Source organism: Melanostigma gelatinosum (genome assembly GCF_949748355.1).
Source record: "Melanostigma gelatinosum genome assembly, chromosome: 15".
Taxonomy (NCBI): domain Eukaryota; kingdom Metazoa; phylum Chordata; class Actinopteri; order Perciformes; family Zoarcidae; genus Melanostigma; species Melanostigma gelatinosum.
This window is the reverse complement of record NC_136648.1, coordinates 5380738-5398419: the sequence shown is the minus strand read 5'-3', so window position 1 is coordinate 5398419 and position 17682 is coordinate 5380738. Positions and strand designations below refer to the sequence as shown.

Sequence of the window (17682 nt, the reverse complement as noted above, 5' to 3'; positions counted from 1 at the left end):
AGCTTTCAAATCCATTGTATCTTGTATTCAGTAGAGGCATATTCCTATCACAATGCAGTGTTGTTTCACGGACTGACACTGGCAGAAAAAGGTGATCAGTCCCAAATTGTCGATGGGGTTAAGTCAAACTAGGGCCGGGTGAGTTACATTAACCGTGATGATCAAAGTGTACAAATGTTCTGCATCACTCGCGTTCTCTCTGGCTGGATTGTGCTCTTATCCTGCTGTCGGATCCTTATGCAACTCTTTTGTTTAACTTATTTACGTGTCTAAAATGGGGACATTTGCAGAAACTTTTCCGAGCTGCAGTCATTATTTAACTGACATTGTATGAATAAGAAAAAAATACAGTTTAACTCGACCTGCAAGCAGGTGGTGTGTAGGTCCAAACACAACCAGGAGGACATTGTAAAAAAAAAGAAAAAAAGACACAATGATCTTAATGAGGACGTGTCCACGTCACCCAGCCCTAATTTATAACTAATTGTCTCAATCATTTACACCCAGACTGAAGTCGTGTTTCTGTATAACGTGACAGAAGAAAGTCTCGCCAAATGTTTGTGGCAGCTATTCTTTGTGCTGCAAGCAGAACAAAGGAAGTTTAACCATTGATTCTTAGTGTTCGTATGACGCACTAACGTTCACATTAATTAAACGATGACCGTACAATCAAATGGTAATTGCCAGCCGACGTATTTATGGGTAGCATGTTTGGGTAAACCGATGGCGAGGACATTGGCTTGTTCACCTTTACAAGGTAATGCTAACAGGCCTGTTTATGAGGCCACGTAGCATTGGCCTTAATGGGATTTTAATCTTTAATGTATGAAAACCAAACGAGCATACAACGGTCCTCGATGCACTAATAGTGAACTTTTAATTCAGCATACAAAGTTCAATCAAATGTAAATGAATCAATGTGCTGTGTTTGAAAAAATAATTATCAAATGAATCTAAGTCCAGTCTCGTCTCCGTTATTAGGTTCAAAAAGTTGACTCTAAATATCGATGCAGTACCTGTTGCATTCTGTAAAGATCTGTTGATTTCATTCTTGTACATAATCGCTTGCAGTGAAACATTTTTGTGCACTCAACCTTGGATTTATTCTCAAATCCTGTTATGTCCTTTGCATTTTAGAATATGAAAATAAATTGACTCTTGATGATTAAAAGACATTTTTTTCCACTTCTTTGACATTTTAGACAGAACATTAGCTTCCCTCGATGTGAGCAGTCGGATGGAAGTCACAGAATAAACAGGTTTTCCTGAGATGCTTCAGTATCTTTGAATACAAAGTTCTCCCTTATTGTACATCTACCCTGAAAAAGTGACTTCAGGAATTCTCCAAACGCTTGATATTTAGATGAACTTCTGACAGAGGAAAACACATTTCTGGCATCAGTTTTTATTTTTTTATTTTCTTGAAATAGTTTTCTGCCTCCAAATGAAATCAAATGAAACAACCCAAAGACACAAAATCATTCTTTGGGTGAACTGTTCACCACTCAAGTGTAGTTAATTTGAAGGTGTCATGAACCAAAAGCTTGAGAGCCGCTGAACACGGAGGAACTTCCAGATCTGTGAAACAACTCGTCTAAATCATTAAAACCCAACTTCACACTTTGACAGAATGAAGCTCAGACCAAGTGTTCACAACTCAGAAGGACGTTTAGAAATATTTCAGCAGGAACGTTTTACATTTCTGTTCGCTGAGTACTTAGAAACTACAGCTAGTTTTTATACTTCAGACTCCAGTTTGTTGGTGAATTAATGTCAGTAGCATTTCCCTTCTACAGCCCCGACTGTAATACCAAACAAAGACTTGTCTCCATACTCTGAACCTAAAAAAAAGGTTAGATTACGAATAAATCTGACTTTAAAATTAAAGGAAAACATAACATTAAACCCAGCGGGAGTCTGTAAAATGTGAACCAGCAAGCAGACAAAGCGAACCTGATGTTCACCCTCAGGCCGGCCCCTCATGCCAGACCAGATTTGATTTGCCAACCATTTACTACCAACTGTCTCATGCACCAAACAGCATGCTCGTCCTCCTACACACGCACGCACGCACACACACACACACACCTGATGGTTCATTTTTAATGTCTTTTTTTTTTCGTCTTTCAATGGCAGCAGTTTCTCTGCTTGGCGTCTCCACGTCATGCATCCACTTGGCCGCGTGCCTGGAGGATAAGACGGCAATTATTTCCTCACTGAGATGAGTCTGCTAGATTACATAAATCCATGTCTAATTCACACAATATGGCATCGGGACATTAGAAAATCCTCAGTGTTCTTCATGTTACAAAACCCTCAGAGACATGTCTGACAACAACTGCGAATACACTGATGGAGATATTTGAGCAGATAGTTGAGAGATTAAAGAACAATAAATCCTTGATTAAGGCGAGACACTATATGTCTGCTTCTATAACATGTCTTCTTTCAAACTAGCGGAAAGAAAACATCCAAAATACACTTTTATGTGTTTGTTTTACTACTTTGTCTATTTGTGTCTGTAGATTTGTCCTAAATTCACCAACAGTTAGCATTTGATAATGACTCATTTGCATATTTAAACATTACATTTCAGAAAACTTGTAATACAAAAAGATGAAGTGATTTTACAATACATATCTTTAAATGTTGTTTTTCTCTGAGCCAGAAATCTCCACTTCAGTAGCAGTTACATACACCAAACTTGACATTTTCATTCCTGTTCTCATTCATAGCCGGATTTATAGAATATTTTATTCCCAAAAACATGGCGAGAATGAACTTTATATGGCTGTTGACAGTATTATCTGATTCTTGGAGTCATAAGAGAATTCCCTCTGCAAAAACATTTGACTCTAATATGTCAACTAAATGAAACAGGGAATTGGAACCTGACTTCATATGACGTTTGTTATTGTGGACCAATATGCAAATGAACACATATTTGATAAGACAGTGCCTCATTGGCATATCTAAACATGGCATTTTAGAAAACCTGTAAAACAAAAACACTTTTCCTCAAATCAACTGGGGAGGTTTTGTGGTTGTATCTTTTCATTAAAATGTCTACCCGATCCCCCCCTGGGTGTCTCCCCTTAAGACAAAGATTTGGAAAGCCATCCCAGCACAAGAATTAGGAGAAATACAGTTTTAATTTGATGTCTTCATTTACCCTTCAGTGTTGGTGGCAGCAGACGGTTTCTGCTCCGCTCTCAGTCCCACAGCTAACACCTCTTCCTCAGTTTAGGGAATTACAGGATTGGTTGAAATGAACACGGCTGACCTTTTAATTAAGTACATGGACCATCGTGGCTCTGTTTTAATCACAGGAAAGTTATTCTCTGTCCTTGGCTCTATAGTTTCATGATATAGACACAGGAAAATGGGCACCCTTACATCTTTTTACATTATGAGTTTTACCTTGTTTATGTTTTTGTACTTTAAGGTATAAAACGTATTCTGCTTGAACTGGAACACTCAGCATCTGTTCTCATACATCCTCTAAATTAATAATTGAAGAACAGATCATATATTTATATTAAATCGCAAAGAAAACGATGAAATGCAACAAATGTGACACTTTTTGAGTGACTAAATTGTGTTTCTCATCATTAAAATACATATTGCATCTTTGCTCATTTACATCTGTTCAAGAGAATCTTTCAATGTTGATGTGTTTCACTCTTTAGATGAAACTACTGAACAGGTGTAAGTCCAGGTTCAGTGATCTACTTTCTTTTATTGCTTTTGATTGTAGTTTATTGTGGTAATATTTTATTTTATGAGCTAATATTTTCCTAGGAAGTTTCCTGGAAAGAACAATGTGATCTGGCTCTAATAAAACAGAGTTCAGCTGCTCCAATTGATTCATTTGAAGTGCTTAAATTACATGTTTATTTTTACTCGTAATGGAGCATTTCAACTCTGTGTTCTACTTTTTATTCCGTGAAGGATGTGAATATTTATTTCACGACCGCTTATTTACTTATTTGGGGCGTTAGAGGCATTAAAAAAAAACTACTGCGGCCCCCAAAAAGGTTTGTGCCGGCCATGCTGTTATTAGTGTTACAGAAAAACCTGGAAAGAAGAGTAATAGATGCAGGTTGACTGTATACTTTAATTCCTTATTCACTGCACCTGCTGTGTGTCAGGTATGCGGCTTTAGTCCACCATCTAGTGGTAAAAACATCATGCTCACACCAGACCTGTTGCATTAATTCTCTTTCACTCCGAAAAAAATATGTATATAATATATAATAATAATAAATCTGATATTCAGACAGGTAAAACGCTTCAAGCCGTGTTTCCACATTTCACTTCTCTCCTTAACTGAAGTTTGAAGACACAGCCGATCACTCTGACCCACAAAGTGAGTCACATCACCGCAGCTCAGCCAGTGAAGATGACTGCGATTGTCTTCATGCCTCGCTCCTGTCCCCCATGCCTGTTTACGTTCACATGAAGCCACGCTCCTCTGGCTGCCGGCCGCGCCGCGGTATTTATAGACAAACAGCCGCAATCACCACGCGCGGAATCCATCCTCAAAATCCTCAAGAAATCATCCTCAAAATCCTCAAGAAATCATCCTCAAACATCTCAACTTGGACTGAGTGAGAAATCCGGAATTTTCAAGGATCCACCTGAATAGGGCTCTCTGACGATGAAGGAGCGCGCGTGTCACCTCAAGGTAAAACAAACAAAAAAGCCCTCAAATCCATGAATCATTTCATGACTTTATTGATATGTTTTCCTGTCTCTCGCGCGCTCTGCATTAACCCTCTGCCTCTTGTGAACATGTTTAGCATCTAATTCATCTATTCTTACTCATGACTGCTGCTGCTGCTGCTACTCGCGTCAAACACTTCAACTCCGCAAGAAGCAGCATCCTAATTAGCAATACCTGTTAACAGGACAGTCAATGTATTCCTGAAAAATAATTAAAAAAAAGAAACGATCGCAGACCTGCAGCTGACGAGCACAAATTGGAAGAGGTGGGGGCTGCCAGTTGTTTCAGTGGCTACAGTGTTTGCACTAATTGATCAGAGATTTTTAATTGATAATAAAAAGAGCCAGACGGAGAGGACGACTCTTGCAGCGGTAATTGTATCGGCTCACTGCAGTGATGCTCTCATCTATAAAGCAACATCATCAATGCATTGCTGATTGATATCATGTCTGTTTGTAAAGGTAACCCAGCTCTCGTGGACTAACACAGAAAACCTTCCTATAGTTTGCTCTCTGAAGGTGTGCCTGCGGATACAAAGTGATTTCATCTCCGACCGATGACACAGGGTGTGTTTGTGAACTTGCAGGGCCGCGCTGTAATCATGTGAATGCGCGCGCTGACCCTGGTAGCCCTTTCAGACGGGCGCTGTGCTGCCTGTGAGAGCATGAGCTCAACCCGTATTGTGTCCAGTTCATGTCTGAGGAGCCGTACTGCTGGTGTGTGAGTCACTGTGCCTTTTGCTTCAGCTGTCCCACACTCAGGTCATCTTCTTTTTCGGAGTTGGAACAACCTTGTTTCGTCTGTCTCTGACTGGCTCGCCTCAAACTTGCTGTTTTCCAGCCTTTGCCACCTCATCTCCCTCATATTTCTCTGTCTCAGTTACACACACACAAACACACACACACACACACACACACACACACACACACACACACACACACACACACACACACACACACGCTGATATGGACAATGGCAGGATAATGTTTTTTAGGGATATGTGTTCAGTGTTCTGGAAACAACAGATGAGATTAAAGCAAGAAGGTCGAGTGTTCCACACTTTTAAGATAAAAAAAATCTCACCTCTCTGACCTCATTTCTGCAAACAATCTTATTCCACCTGTCAGCACAATTACTGGTATTATTTCTGCATGGCTGCTGGTTTAAAGCTTTTGTTCCTCCTTGTCTTATGCCCACAAATATCCCACATTGCTGATGATCATTTAGAAAAAGTACAGTTACATGGTTGCAATTATTCCGAATTGACGCTGGTTGGCAGCAGTTTTTGGTTCAGGAACTGTCCGTTTATCTGCCTTCAATATTTTGCAACAGTTACTTCTAAAAATGTGAAACAGTCAGCGAAATAATCCTATTCTAGGTGTCAAAGACAGGTACAGTGTTGACATTCATCCTCTGGAGACCATAACTATGGCAATCCATCGAATAGTGGAGATATTTCAATCTGGAGCAATGTGGTAGACATTGCAGTTCCAAGAGCCAAGCTTCTATCGTGGCTAAAAATAGACAAACAGAGAGGAGACAGGCAGAATGTGAGACGTTTCATGTGTGTCACTGCTTTTTCACTCATCAATGGTTCCCTCCTTTCTACCCCTTTGTCTCATTTGTAGCATTATGGTGAAACCGCCAACTACCGTCCTCTGTAGAGATGCTCACCAGTTCAGACCAGTCCCTCTCCCTCTCACCCAGCCTCCTCTCTATGGCCGGCTGTGGTCCGGGTGGAAGTATGCACGTCCAGTCCTCCCTGTCCCTCCCCGAGCCTGAGGCCTGGAGGAAGCCCAGCTCCACTCCCCGACACGGCCTGGCACAAGGAGTCCGCTCCAGCTCCCTGCAGGTCCCTCACGCCCTCCCCGAGTACCTGGGGCTGCCCCCTCGAGCCGCCAGCTTTGATGTGCCTTGTGGTCAGGAAGAGGGCTCGTCCGATCAGGGTTCGGGGTCGCTGAGCCCCCACGGCATGCAGCGGCGGCGCGGGGGACTCGTGGAGCAGAAAGACATCATCATGGCTCACCAGGCTCACAAAATCCAGAGCACGCCGCAGGCACGCAGGAAGGAGTGGGAGTAAGTATAAAAGAGATTCAGAGGCAAAGGATTCCTCTTAAATTGCATGTGTAACGATGATACATCTCCATGGAGGACAAAAGAACACATTCAAAGTCAGGGCCAGTCTTTACAAACACATAGTGTGAAGCCAAAGAACTTTATTTTTAACGTTAAACAAGTTAAACAAGGTGTAGCTTGAATCTCTGAACCCACAGCGTATTGTTTACGTTCCATGTTTGCTTGCTAGCTTCCTTGCCTTTGTTGACTGCTGTATTTATTTGCATCTCCTCCAATTGTTGATGAGTGGAATAATGTGAACAGGACTGCGTATCAAATCATGCACACAAGAGACACTAACCCACTCTGAAAACGTTGTTCCTTGGTGCTACTTCAAGTGTTCAAATGATTGATGATTACTGATAAAGTATAACACTTATTATAGTTGTTTTGTTGCTTAGCTACAAAGTGCTTTGTTTCAAATGGTGCTCCATCGCAGCAATACGTATGCAGCTTCCTTTGTTTCCGTCATTGTTATAGTTCCACCAATGATTCACCGAATCACTTCCCATGCTTTCATCAGTTGAATTGATGTTTTGTTTTTTTAACGCCTGTGTAGCATTGTTGGCTGCGGTTTACTGTAATAACATACTGGATAGCGTTATTAATGCCGGAGCTGAGGGTGCTTGCATGTGAACTTTTGAACTCTGGAGCCACATCGCTCTGATTATCTGCTTCCCACCACTCGACGGTAGAGTGGTGCTCCATCAGTGTAACCCCCAACCCACCAACAAGCCCCCTCCTCCTTCCCACATCCTCTGATTTTACCTCCACCACCCACTCACATCCACTTCACTGCCATTCCCTCTCTGGCTTTCCATCTTTTTCTTTCTTTTTCTCTCACGTACAGACACTCAAACGTGAGATTTATCTCAGTGTTTCGTCCTTGATTACTAACATTTGCATATTCTCTTATTTTTAACCTGTAAGTGTTGCATGCATGAGTTACCGCACTTAAAAGTACAAAACATTAAACGAGGGACCCAAAAAAACAACAGCTGAATATGAATATAAGAGCACAACTGTACATGTATTGTGGTTATTTGTCCATTAGGGGATGCTAGGGAATCAAAGTAGAGGAGCAGCTGGGAACCAGCATATGATGCCTTCAGAGCTCAGCTGCTGAATTTAGACATTGTTGATTTTAACAACTACAGACACTGAAATATTGATAATTTGTACAATTGTAGGATACAATTTTAAGAAAAGTTCCAAATCAATGAGTGATATCGAATTTCTTCATGATATGACTTTTGAGAAAAGTTATTTTTACTTTCACTGTTGAATTCGCAAAATTGTTTTTATTGAGGCCTTAATCGGCAGAGGTGTAATATTTAACTGACGTGATAATAATGTCAATATGCTTCAAGGTAATCTGCACACGGTGTCGCGCCAATCAGCGATGATGTAAGTGGCGGTTATTGGTCGAATCAAACTGACACAACTCAGTACGAGAGGATGTCTGTTGCTAGGCAACAGCAAGAAAAATTTAATGCTAAAACCACTCCAGTCGTTGCTGGATGAAAGCCTGTCTGCAATTATATAAATGCTCTTCAGAGTTGTGGCACAAAGTAAAGCCCATTAACGTTTGAACTGCACGGTGCATGTCACCTGCAGCCTCTCTTCGTCTGCCTTCCCCTCCACCGTGTTTCTAAAGATGTCTTCTGCTCGACGGCTGACGTTAAAAACACACGGCAGGTGACCGTGGCTTTCACATCGAGGTAGTGAGCCACTAATTTACCCCTTAATCAGCTAAGTGTGGCCCATTCACGGTATTCAAACTTTGGTCAGGTCAAAGCTAATTGATATGAGCCTCTCTGCTTTGATCTTTGATCCGCTAACAGTTCACACAGCTATTTTTGGAAGCCTTTGAGTAGGCTGTGAGCAAGAGCAGAAACAAAAGCCAAACACTCCTAAAGCAGACTACAGCTGATCATACACATACAGTACTGTAGTGACAGAGCTGTAGTCAGTTTGCCTCTTGTTTGTCCAATAACCCTGATGGAGCGGAGGTGTGCGTGTGTGTGTGTGTGTGCGTGTGTGCGTGTGCGTGTGTGTGCGTGTGTGCGTGTGCGTGTCAGGAGATTTCTGTAGGAAGAGGTTGCTCCATTGTGCAACATGGCTTTTGTTGGCAGAAATAAAAAGAACGAGCGGCGCAGGAATTCAAGAGAGCTATGTCGCTATGGAAACAACAGCAAAGAGAGAGCAAGAGACAGACAGACATGCACACACGCACACACACACACACACACACACACACACACACACACAAACACACACAAACACACAGAGAGATGTACTGTTTGCAAAGATGGACAAATATTTTTGTTGGGTCACAAACAAGTCGATGAGTCTTTTTTTTTTTTTAGGAATGAATGCTTATGTAACATTTTTAGTAAAAAAGTGAATGTGAGATATGTTGCAGATACCAGAATATAGCAGATTATATCTTTATATCTGTTATATTACCCTTTTATCTTTACATTGTGCACTGGATAGGTCAGTGAGGCCTTTTGTTGCATGAAAGCGACATGCCCGCCTGCTTCTTGCAGATTAGGATGAGATGAGGAGCTAACAGAGTTTTTTGGAGCTCACTTCGGGACTTATTCACAGATCCTGTTAAATCGATTTTTTTCCCTCTTCTCCCCCAGATCTCGACTTGTTTGCCAAGCATAAATTTGTCACTCTCTCTTGGCTTGCTTTTGCAATCCCCCTCCTTCTCGTCTGAGCCCTCGCTCGCTGCCCGTCTGCACACTTTGATACCTTAGCTATTGTGCTGCTGCACAGTTGAGTCTGTCAGTCAGCAGAAGAGGGTGATGTCATGTGTCAGGGATGATGCCCCGGGTTGTTTTTCCCTGCGTTTATTTGACGTGGCAAACAGCGGCTTCAGCCACGATTGGATAATACCGTGTCCGCGGGTGCTGAAGTGGTCATCTTCAGGAAACAGTGGGGAAGGGAGGAGAGCAGCAGATGGAGCGAGAGAGCCTCGTGGTCTATAATGAGGTCTCACTTGTGGCACTGAGCGTGAAAAAGACCCTGCTTTCTTCTCTGCTCCCTCAAAAAAGGGAGCAGCCCTCCGATCTATTTCATGCTCTATTTTTTGCTCCTGATTTTACTCCAATATTAGCACAATGGCCTAGTTTTTAAATGTTTCTAATAGTGCAAGTCTGTCTCCATTAATGAAAATATGACAATGCTGTCTGACTATCAAATGGGAGAGGGCGTGGGGGAGTCAAGCCCCTGTTCTATAAATCACTATTATGTCATTTATTTTTTTGCCCCATCCCCACACGTGTTGTCTTTGTCTGTGCATTGTCTCCTTTAGTATTAAATATATTTTCACACCCCTTTCTCTTGCCACTGCACCCACTAACATGTTTACATAATTGTTTTTGATACCCACACAGCCTGCTGCAGCCTATATGGGCTCTTTTCTGTTTTTGTTCATCCTCAGCAAACTCTAATTGCTATGGTTACAAAATATGTGTCCCTCCTCTCCACCAGCCTTCATTCAGATGGATTTTGAAATCTCCATCATGAAATATTACTGTGGGAGGGGGCTGCTGGTGCTTATGCGCTCCTGGCTGCGTGCTCATTTTCCAGCAGGTGATGTGACTGTAAGATGACCTGGAGATTCAAGCAACTCTCTCACTGCATTTTCTGATTGATGAGAGAATAACTTCGTGTGCAGTTTTTCTCTCTCTATTATTTAAAGAAGCTGGTCGAGACGCGTTAAACGGCCTTCCTTTCACGTGAGATCTTCCTCTTTTTTTTCAAGTTTACCGGGTCGAGAAGATGCGTAAAGTTTGCGAGGACTTCCCTCGGATCTCTCTCTCTGATGAGCACACAGTAGGTTTGGATCACGCAGCTGCCGCTTTGTCAGATCCAAAAGAGCTGTTGGTAGAAAATCGATAGGTATAAACTCGGTGGATGTGTTTTTTCCCCTCCCTCCCGCTGCCTGCAGAGTTTAGAGACGCGCACATTAAAAGTTGCTCATAGCTGATTGTAATGCGCTGTTAAACAGATGGGATCTCAGAGATGACGAGATTGTGCAGCTTGTTCTCCTGATTCTTCTTCAAGTAAATGGATGATGTTTCCCTCCTAAAATATTAGCCAACTGAATGATATAATCCGGGTTTTGTTCTTGTGGATATGGAGTGATAGGAATCTGCAACTTTTTGGGAATCTTGGCGCTCGAAAAGCTGTCACCGGATTAAAGGTGGAGCCTTTTTTCTCCCCCCGTTTAACTCCACTTCACATTTTTTCTTTAAGTCGTCCCGTAGCGAAACCTATCTAAGCCGGTGATCTCCTCATCTCTTTTTTGCAGAATGGCTCGGTTCGGAGACGAGTCCGTTCCCAGCACAGTGGACTCCGGAGATGGGGACGTGGAGCGCGGCAGCGCGGAAGGACAGGACGCGGTGGCGGCGGGGCTCACGGCTTCCATGAAGCAAGCCAAGGCGCAGCGGGCCCGGACCATGGCTATGTACAACCCCGTCCCCCACCGGCAGAACTGCCTCACCGTCAACAGGGCGCTCTTCATCTTCGCAGAGGACAACATCATAAGGAAAACGGCGAGGCGATTCATTGAGTGGCCATATCCTTCCATAAGAAACGTGTTTGAAGTTGTGTTTGCGTTCCTTAAAGTTCATTAGAAAGAAGGTGCACGTTGTCAGTTCAGCACCATGGACAGCTACAGGCAGCATGACAAGCACAACTCCCATTCACTCACAAGTGACAAACGTAGTTTCTTCAGTGCAATCTCAGTGCTGTCAATGTGTTTTGCATGACACCTTCACACTCTTTATTTAGTGGTTTCTGATCTGCATAATGATCTCCAGCTGCTAGTTAAATCACGGGATTAATTCATTGACCCAGCTGAGTTCAACCTTTCTTCTCGTAATTCTGCTCAGCAACTTGCCCCCGATTCTATTCATCCGTGGGCTCCATGTGCTCCAGTGTTGGCAGAAGACAGAAAGTTACTGGTGATCATTAGAAGCAGTTCTGCTCACTGTGGGGGTGGCATGTAGGCACATCTCTGCTTGCCTTCGTGCTCATTGGAATATGAACCCGGCCATGAGTAGGTGTCGGTTCAAATCCACCAGCGTTTCTCTGCTTCCCGCTTCAGCCAAACGGTTTCTCTCTCCTGAACTTCTGCAGCTCCAACAAAGATCACCAGGGAAGTTATTTTGCCAGCAGGTGCAGCGAGTTAATTTAACGTGAATGCAGAGTGCATGAAATATATATATATATATATATATATATATATATATATATATATATATATATATGCACAGTCACCAATTACATGTCATGTTCACTTAAATCAGTTTGTTGTTGTTTGCTTTAATCAAGCGATTTTCTGATATATCGTGTACATATTTCGACATTTTTAAAGCATGATCAGTTCAACAGCATTACTCAGTTGCCATATCTGCCCACTGCTCCTCCTGTCTTACACCCCCTTCAGTGCAGTGTGCCAGTCTCCCACTGTTACCTAACTGCAGGCTCTGTTTTGTGTGTGGGAGTGGGGCTAGTGGTCAAGACTAGCTGGCCAGGCAGCATGGTAATGTGACTGTCGGTATCACAGAGGTAGAGGTATGTGGGAGAGAGCTGGCCAGTAGTACTGTGGTGGATCGTGGGCTGTGAGAGCAGCACATGTCAGAGTATCGACTGGGTGAGACCCAGATATTGCTCACAGTGTCCAACTTTTGGAGATTTGCAAGTGAAAAAAACGGATTCATTCGCATTCATTGCTATGCTGTTTCTTTGATTGCATATGTTCCTGCACGAATAGATTGGAGTGTTACAGTATGGTATTTCTCTCAAGTTTAGAAGAAGATGGGACTTCTGTTGCCCAATAGGCCGAAGTCTCTGCACCATAGAGTTAATTAAGTTCAAGGATTGTACCAGTTCCTGAAAAAGAAAATGAACCGGCAAGGGCATAAATAATTGATTAATCGCTTTGAGTCATTTACAAATGATCCAGTGTGCTTTTCTTTGTTGTATATCATTGTAAGCAGGGTATCTTTGAGTTTTTGACTGTTGGTCAGGTAAAAGAAGATATTTTCAGATGTCACCTTAGAGTCTTGGAAACTAGGGTGGATAATGTTTTGCTGTTTTCTGATGTTTTTATAGAATGGTTAGAAAATTCTCAAAAGCAATCGACAGATTAATACATTCTAAAAATAATGATTAGTTGCAGCCTTCGTGTATTCTTTACATCACTGCTGACCAGGTATGTTTTTATGCCAGTGGTTTCTGTTCATTTGCATACAACACAAAGAGCCATTACGCTTTAATTCATTATCTAATCCATCACATTCCATTACGAATGTAACTTTGACAGCAGAACTGCAGACTTGATTTGGATTTCACATCAGTTGATAGACAGAAAATGAAACTGGAAACATTTTGAGAATCAGTTAATCGTTAAAGTAATGTTTCAAAAATAATACCAATCATCCCCTAATTCCACATTTCATGGACCAGACAAACTAATATATTGTTGCATTCTAAACGTTATCAATGCCTCCAGTTAAAAACAGAGAAACAGCCACAACAAATTGAAGAGAAAAGGCAGAGTAGAGCCCAGATAAACCCACCCTGGCATTCCACGAAACTAAAACCAAAATAAACAGCTGCTTGAAGATCATAAAAAAACAATAAATATCAAAAAAAACAACGGCATGGTTAACTCTATGTGATTTGTCCTAAATGGTCCCAAACAAGCACGATCTCTGGTGCAGGTAACAGATCGTAAAGGGCAGCTGGAGGGGGCGAGATTTATTAAGTATTTCCCACTTCAGCTATTTTCTGTCTTCAATGGCAATAATGTGGACCTGTCAATGTGAGTCAGTGTGGGTCCCAGAGGGCCCCATCGCAGCGCTCCTCTGTGAGTCACTGACCCCATTTCACTGAAGGCAGGGAAATTAATAACAAGGAGCAGCTGCCTCATGGGAACTCCGGGGGACTGAAAGTCACAAGCACCGACAAGTGTTGGGGCACATAGTCACATGCTGGTTCACACATATGCAGATATACTGTATCCATAGGGCCCATGCACGCACACGTATACAAACAGGTGTTTCAGCCGTGAGAAAAAAAATCGACTGCAGTAGATGTCATTCCTGAGAAAATATAGAAATGATGCTTCCAGAAATAATGTCAACTTCAAAGCTTAAAAACCTACACAAAACAAAAATGGCACTTAAGTTCTGAATTTGGAGTCACATCAAGACGCACAAATGTGCACTCACTTCCAGCTGCAACTGCACAGATCAGCCTTAAGCAAGTTTCTTGCAGGAAATGTGGTGAAGAGTCGTGTTCCTGTTTCAAGTCTGTGCAGGAATCCACTTGTGAAAAATTTGGATTGGCAGATTTGAGAGGTTGAGATCAGTGATTTGTGATTATCCTGAAAGGAATAATTCACGTAAACATACATGTTTTAGCATTTTAAAGCTGCAACTAATTTCCCAAAAAGACCCAATGTGACATCATCAAATCGCATGCTAACACTTATTATCAGCTCATTATCACAAAAGATAATGTGATAATGACAATAAGCAGCCAAATCATCACAACTGAGACGCTGGAACTAAATAATGTTCAACATGTCTGCTTAAAAATGACTTCAACGGTTAATTGATTACCAAGGTGGTGATATGTTTGTGTTAATTGGCTGATCAGTTCAACTCTAAAATGTTTTAATGCGAGATTGCAGCTTTCATTGCATTTGTTTATTCATCATTTCATCATGAAACATCAAATTCTTGTATTATTCTCAGCAGATAATGATTACTTTTTACAATTATTCTGTAAAATGTTGGAAAACTGTACAAGATGCTCATCACAGTTTCCCAGAGCACGAGGTCCTGAAAAATTATCTAAAAATCTAAAAAATTATCAAAAAAATGCCTCTGGTATATTATCGAGGATATCACAACTGCCTGGTTTGTGAAACCTCACAATGAAGTAAATCAACTCACAATCGCTCAGTTCAGGTTAAAACCTTGACTGCTCTCCTCCGTAGTAAAGAGGTAACGCTTTGAAGACGTGAGACACTAAAATGAATGCACCGTGTGACACATGCTGTGTGGTGTCAGCGGTGTACAGTGAGAGGAGTGACGAGGACCGTTTGCCGTAGTTCGTGTCGTTAAACCAGTCGGGCCAAGGTGACTTCCCCGAGCTCTCATTCCCTCCCTAACCTGCCTCTTTCTCCTCTTCGTAGAAAAACACTTTTTTTAAAAGCACGTTGCCATGGATACTGCAATCTCTCCAACAGATTGCCTCCAACACCAGCGAATATGAACCATAATTCATCTGTCATGTAATCATCCATCCATCTATGGCTTTTCTTTCCTCCTTTGCACTGAACCACGCACAAATGCACTTTGAAGTATTTGTGGATAAAGAATAACACGACTGTCAGTGTATTAACTTAGAATATGCAGATTTGGTTGTTTGTGTAATGATGCACAATATATTGTCATGTGTGTGTGTGTGTGTGTCAGCGTTTGTTTGTTTGTTACGTGTTAGTTTTCTCCTTGTGTTGGAGTAAAAGTGCTTTCCTTAACGTTGTGGCCTTTACACCATTTGAGTACATGATCCTGGCCACCATCACCGCCAACTGTGTCGTCCTGGCCTTGGAGCAGCACCTCCCTGGAGAGGATAAGACCCCCATGGCAAAGAGACTGGTGAGGACAAAATCAGTTTTCACATCCTCGATAGAAAGACCGGGTTGTGGGCGAGGTTGTTGTGAGCTGTAGATACGAAAGCAAAGCAGAACGACTCAGAGTTTATGAAGATCAAGTTGTGTGACTTAAACTGCAGTAATCACAAGAATAAGGTCAGAATCCCCCAAAGTAAAAGCTTCCTCTCAGTTAAGGATTATTTTATATTGGCATGGAGCGTTTTAAGAAGGTGGTGGATGGAAATGGTTGAGACAGAAATGTTTTAAAGGAAGATAACTTACACTGTTTCAATGTTGCGTTTTGGACACATGAGGATGAATGGCACATACAAATGTACCTTCTGTGGTGGAAAGGAACAAGACTAAGAGACCAAGACTAGAGATCATTATTTGAGTATAATTTTTAGGTAGACCATTAGAGAGATCAGTTAAGCTGTTAAATATAAAACATTTAATCAGATTATCAAAGAAAGTAGTTATAGATTAAAGCCTCATAACTTGTTAAAAGTAGCTCCACTGTGACAATGTTAAAATGCTGCTCATGATTGTGGGATTATTACCTGTAATGGAGTCATTTTAATGGCGGTATTGCCACTTTTACTTGAAGGGCCAGTGTGATATATTTGCCGGCATCTAGCGGCGAGGTTACAGATTGCAACCAACTGAAACTTTTCCCGTGTGCCAAGCGTGTAGGAGAACTACGGTGGCTGCCGCGAAAAGGTGAAAAATGGCCCGACCTAGAGCCATGTTAGTTTTGTCTCTTCTGGGCTACTGTAGATACATGGCAGCCGCCTCTGTGAAGATGACCCGCTCCGTATTTAGATATAAAAGACTCATTCTTAGGTATCAAAAACACAACTATTCATATTTTCAGGTGATTATACACCGAAGAAAACATACTAACTGATATAAAATTCCATTTCTACCAATGAATTCCCCGAAATGCAACAATTGCTTCGTTAAGTAAAGTACTAAAGTAGTGAAAATGTCCGTGTATGAGCTATCATGACATTATGTGTGTTGTCTGTGTGCCAGCGTGTGCACATCAAACCCAACAGGTTATAGTTTTGAGTCCTACAGGCTCTGCTGATCTGCTGCGTGTATATTTATCTCCACAGGAGAAGACAGAGCCGTACTTCATTGGGATCTTCTGCTTCGAGGCGGGGATAAAGCTGGTGGCCCTCGGTTTTGTTTTCCATAAAGGCTCCTACCTGAGGAACGGCTGGAACATCATGGACTTCATCGTCGTGCTCAGTGGGTGAGTGACAGCCTGGAAGTGGGAAATGTGTGTTGTAAACATTGTCAGCATATTCCCAAGTTACTACTTGCCAAGCATACTGGCGAAATCTGTTTTTGGAGGAGGAACAAATATCAGTTCTCTGTAGCGAACCGACTTTTTGAACATCGCCTGCTCTCTGACGGCGAGCCAATCAAATCAGAGCAAAGCAACTGCACTTCGACTTTGGATTGGCATAGTGTCTGAACTTCTTACAACGCTTTCCTCATGTTCTTCTGTTTGGATGCTTACTAGATCTTCTCCAAAGCAGTCATAGCTGGGTAAAGCACATGTGTGACGAATAAAATAAACAATGGCTCCATTCCATGTAAGCCATTAATTCCAGTGAGCCAGTGTGCGCAATATCAGGAGTTGGCTCACATCGTTAACGTTATTAATTACACCTGTGTTTCTCTTACTATGGCATGTGGAAATGCTTGCTGTGAAAAAGGTCAGCACTGTTTAGTGAGGATGTAAGTGTTATTTTGCTGTTATTATTAAGGATGTTACAAATTGTGGATATTTTTAGGCAAAACCTGTCACAATATACTCAATGCTGGTATTGTTTTTCACTGCCTTGCTGCATTCTCAGCTATTGTATAGTAAAGTTGCATTGCGTGGCTAAATGTTAGCATATTTAGCAAAATGGTGAGACGTAATAGTGCAGATAATGTTACTGCGACAACCAGCCATAGCTGTGAACCCCAAATTGCTCCCGAAGGCTGCACCATCGGTATGTGAATGGGTGTGAATGTTAGATACCCCTGATGGGCAGGTGGCTCCTTGCATGGTAGCCCCTGTCATCAGTGTATGAATGGATGTAAATGGGGGAATGACATGTAATATAAAAGCCCTTTGAGTAGTCTAGAGACTGGA

General features: G+C 42.0%; 1 protein-coding gene across 1 annotated transcript in view; it reads left to right on the top strand.

The window, feature by feature from the left end:
• Positions 1-6392: 6392 nt before the first annotated feature.
• LOC306789313 (voltage-dependent R-type calcium channel subunit alpha-1E-like) overlaps positions 6393-17682 on the top strand; it is a gene marked incomplete at both ends in the record, with an annotated part of 45480 nt that continues 34190 nt past the window's right edge. Inside the window, 4 exons of the mRNA XM_079285202.1 lie at positions 6393-6802; positions 11169-11463; positions 15439-15534; positions 16649-16788. Of these exons, the coding sequence (XP_079141328.1) occupies positions 6393-6802; positions 11169-11463; positions 15439-15534; positions 16649-16788 (941 nt within the window). The remainder of the gene's footprint in view (positions 6803-11168; positions 11464-15438; positions 15535-16648; positions 16789-17682) is intronic.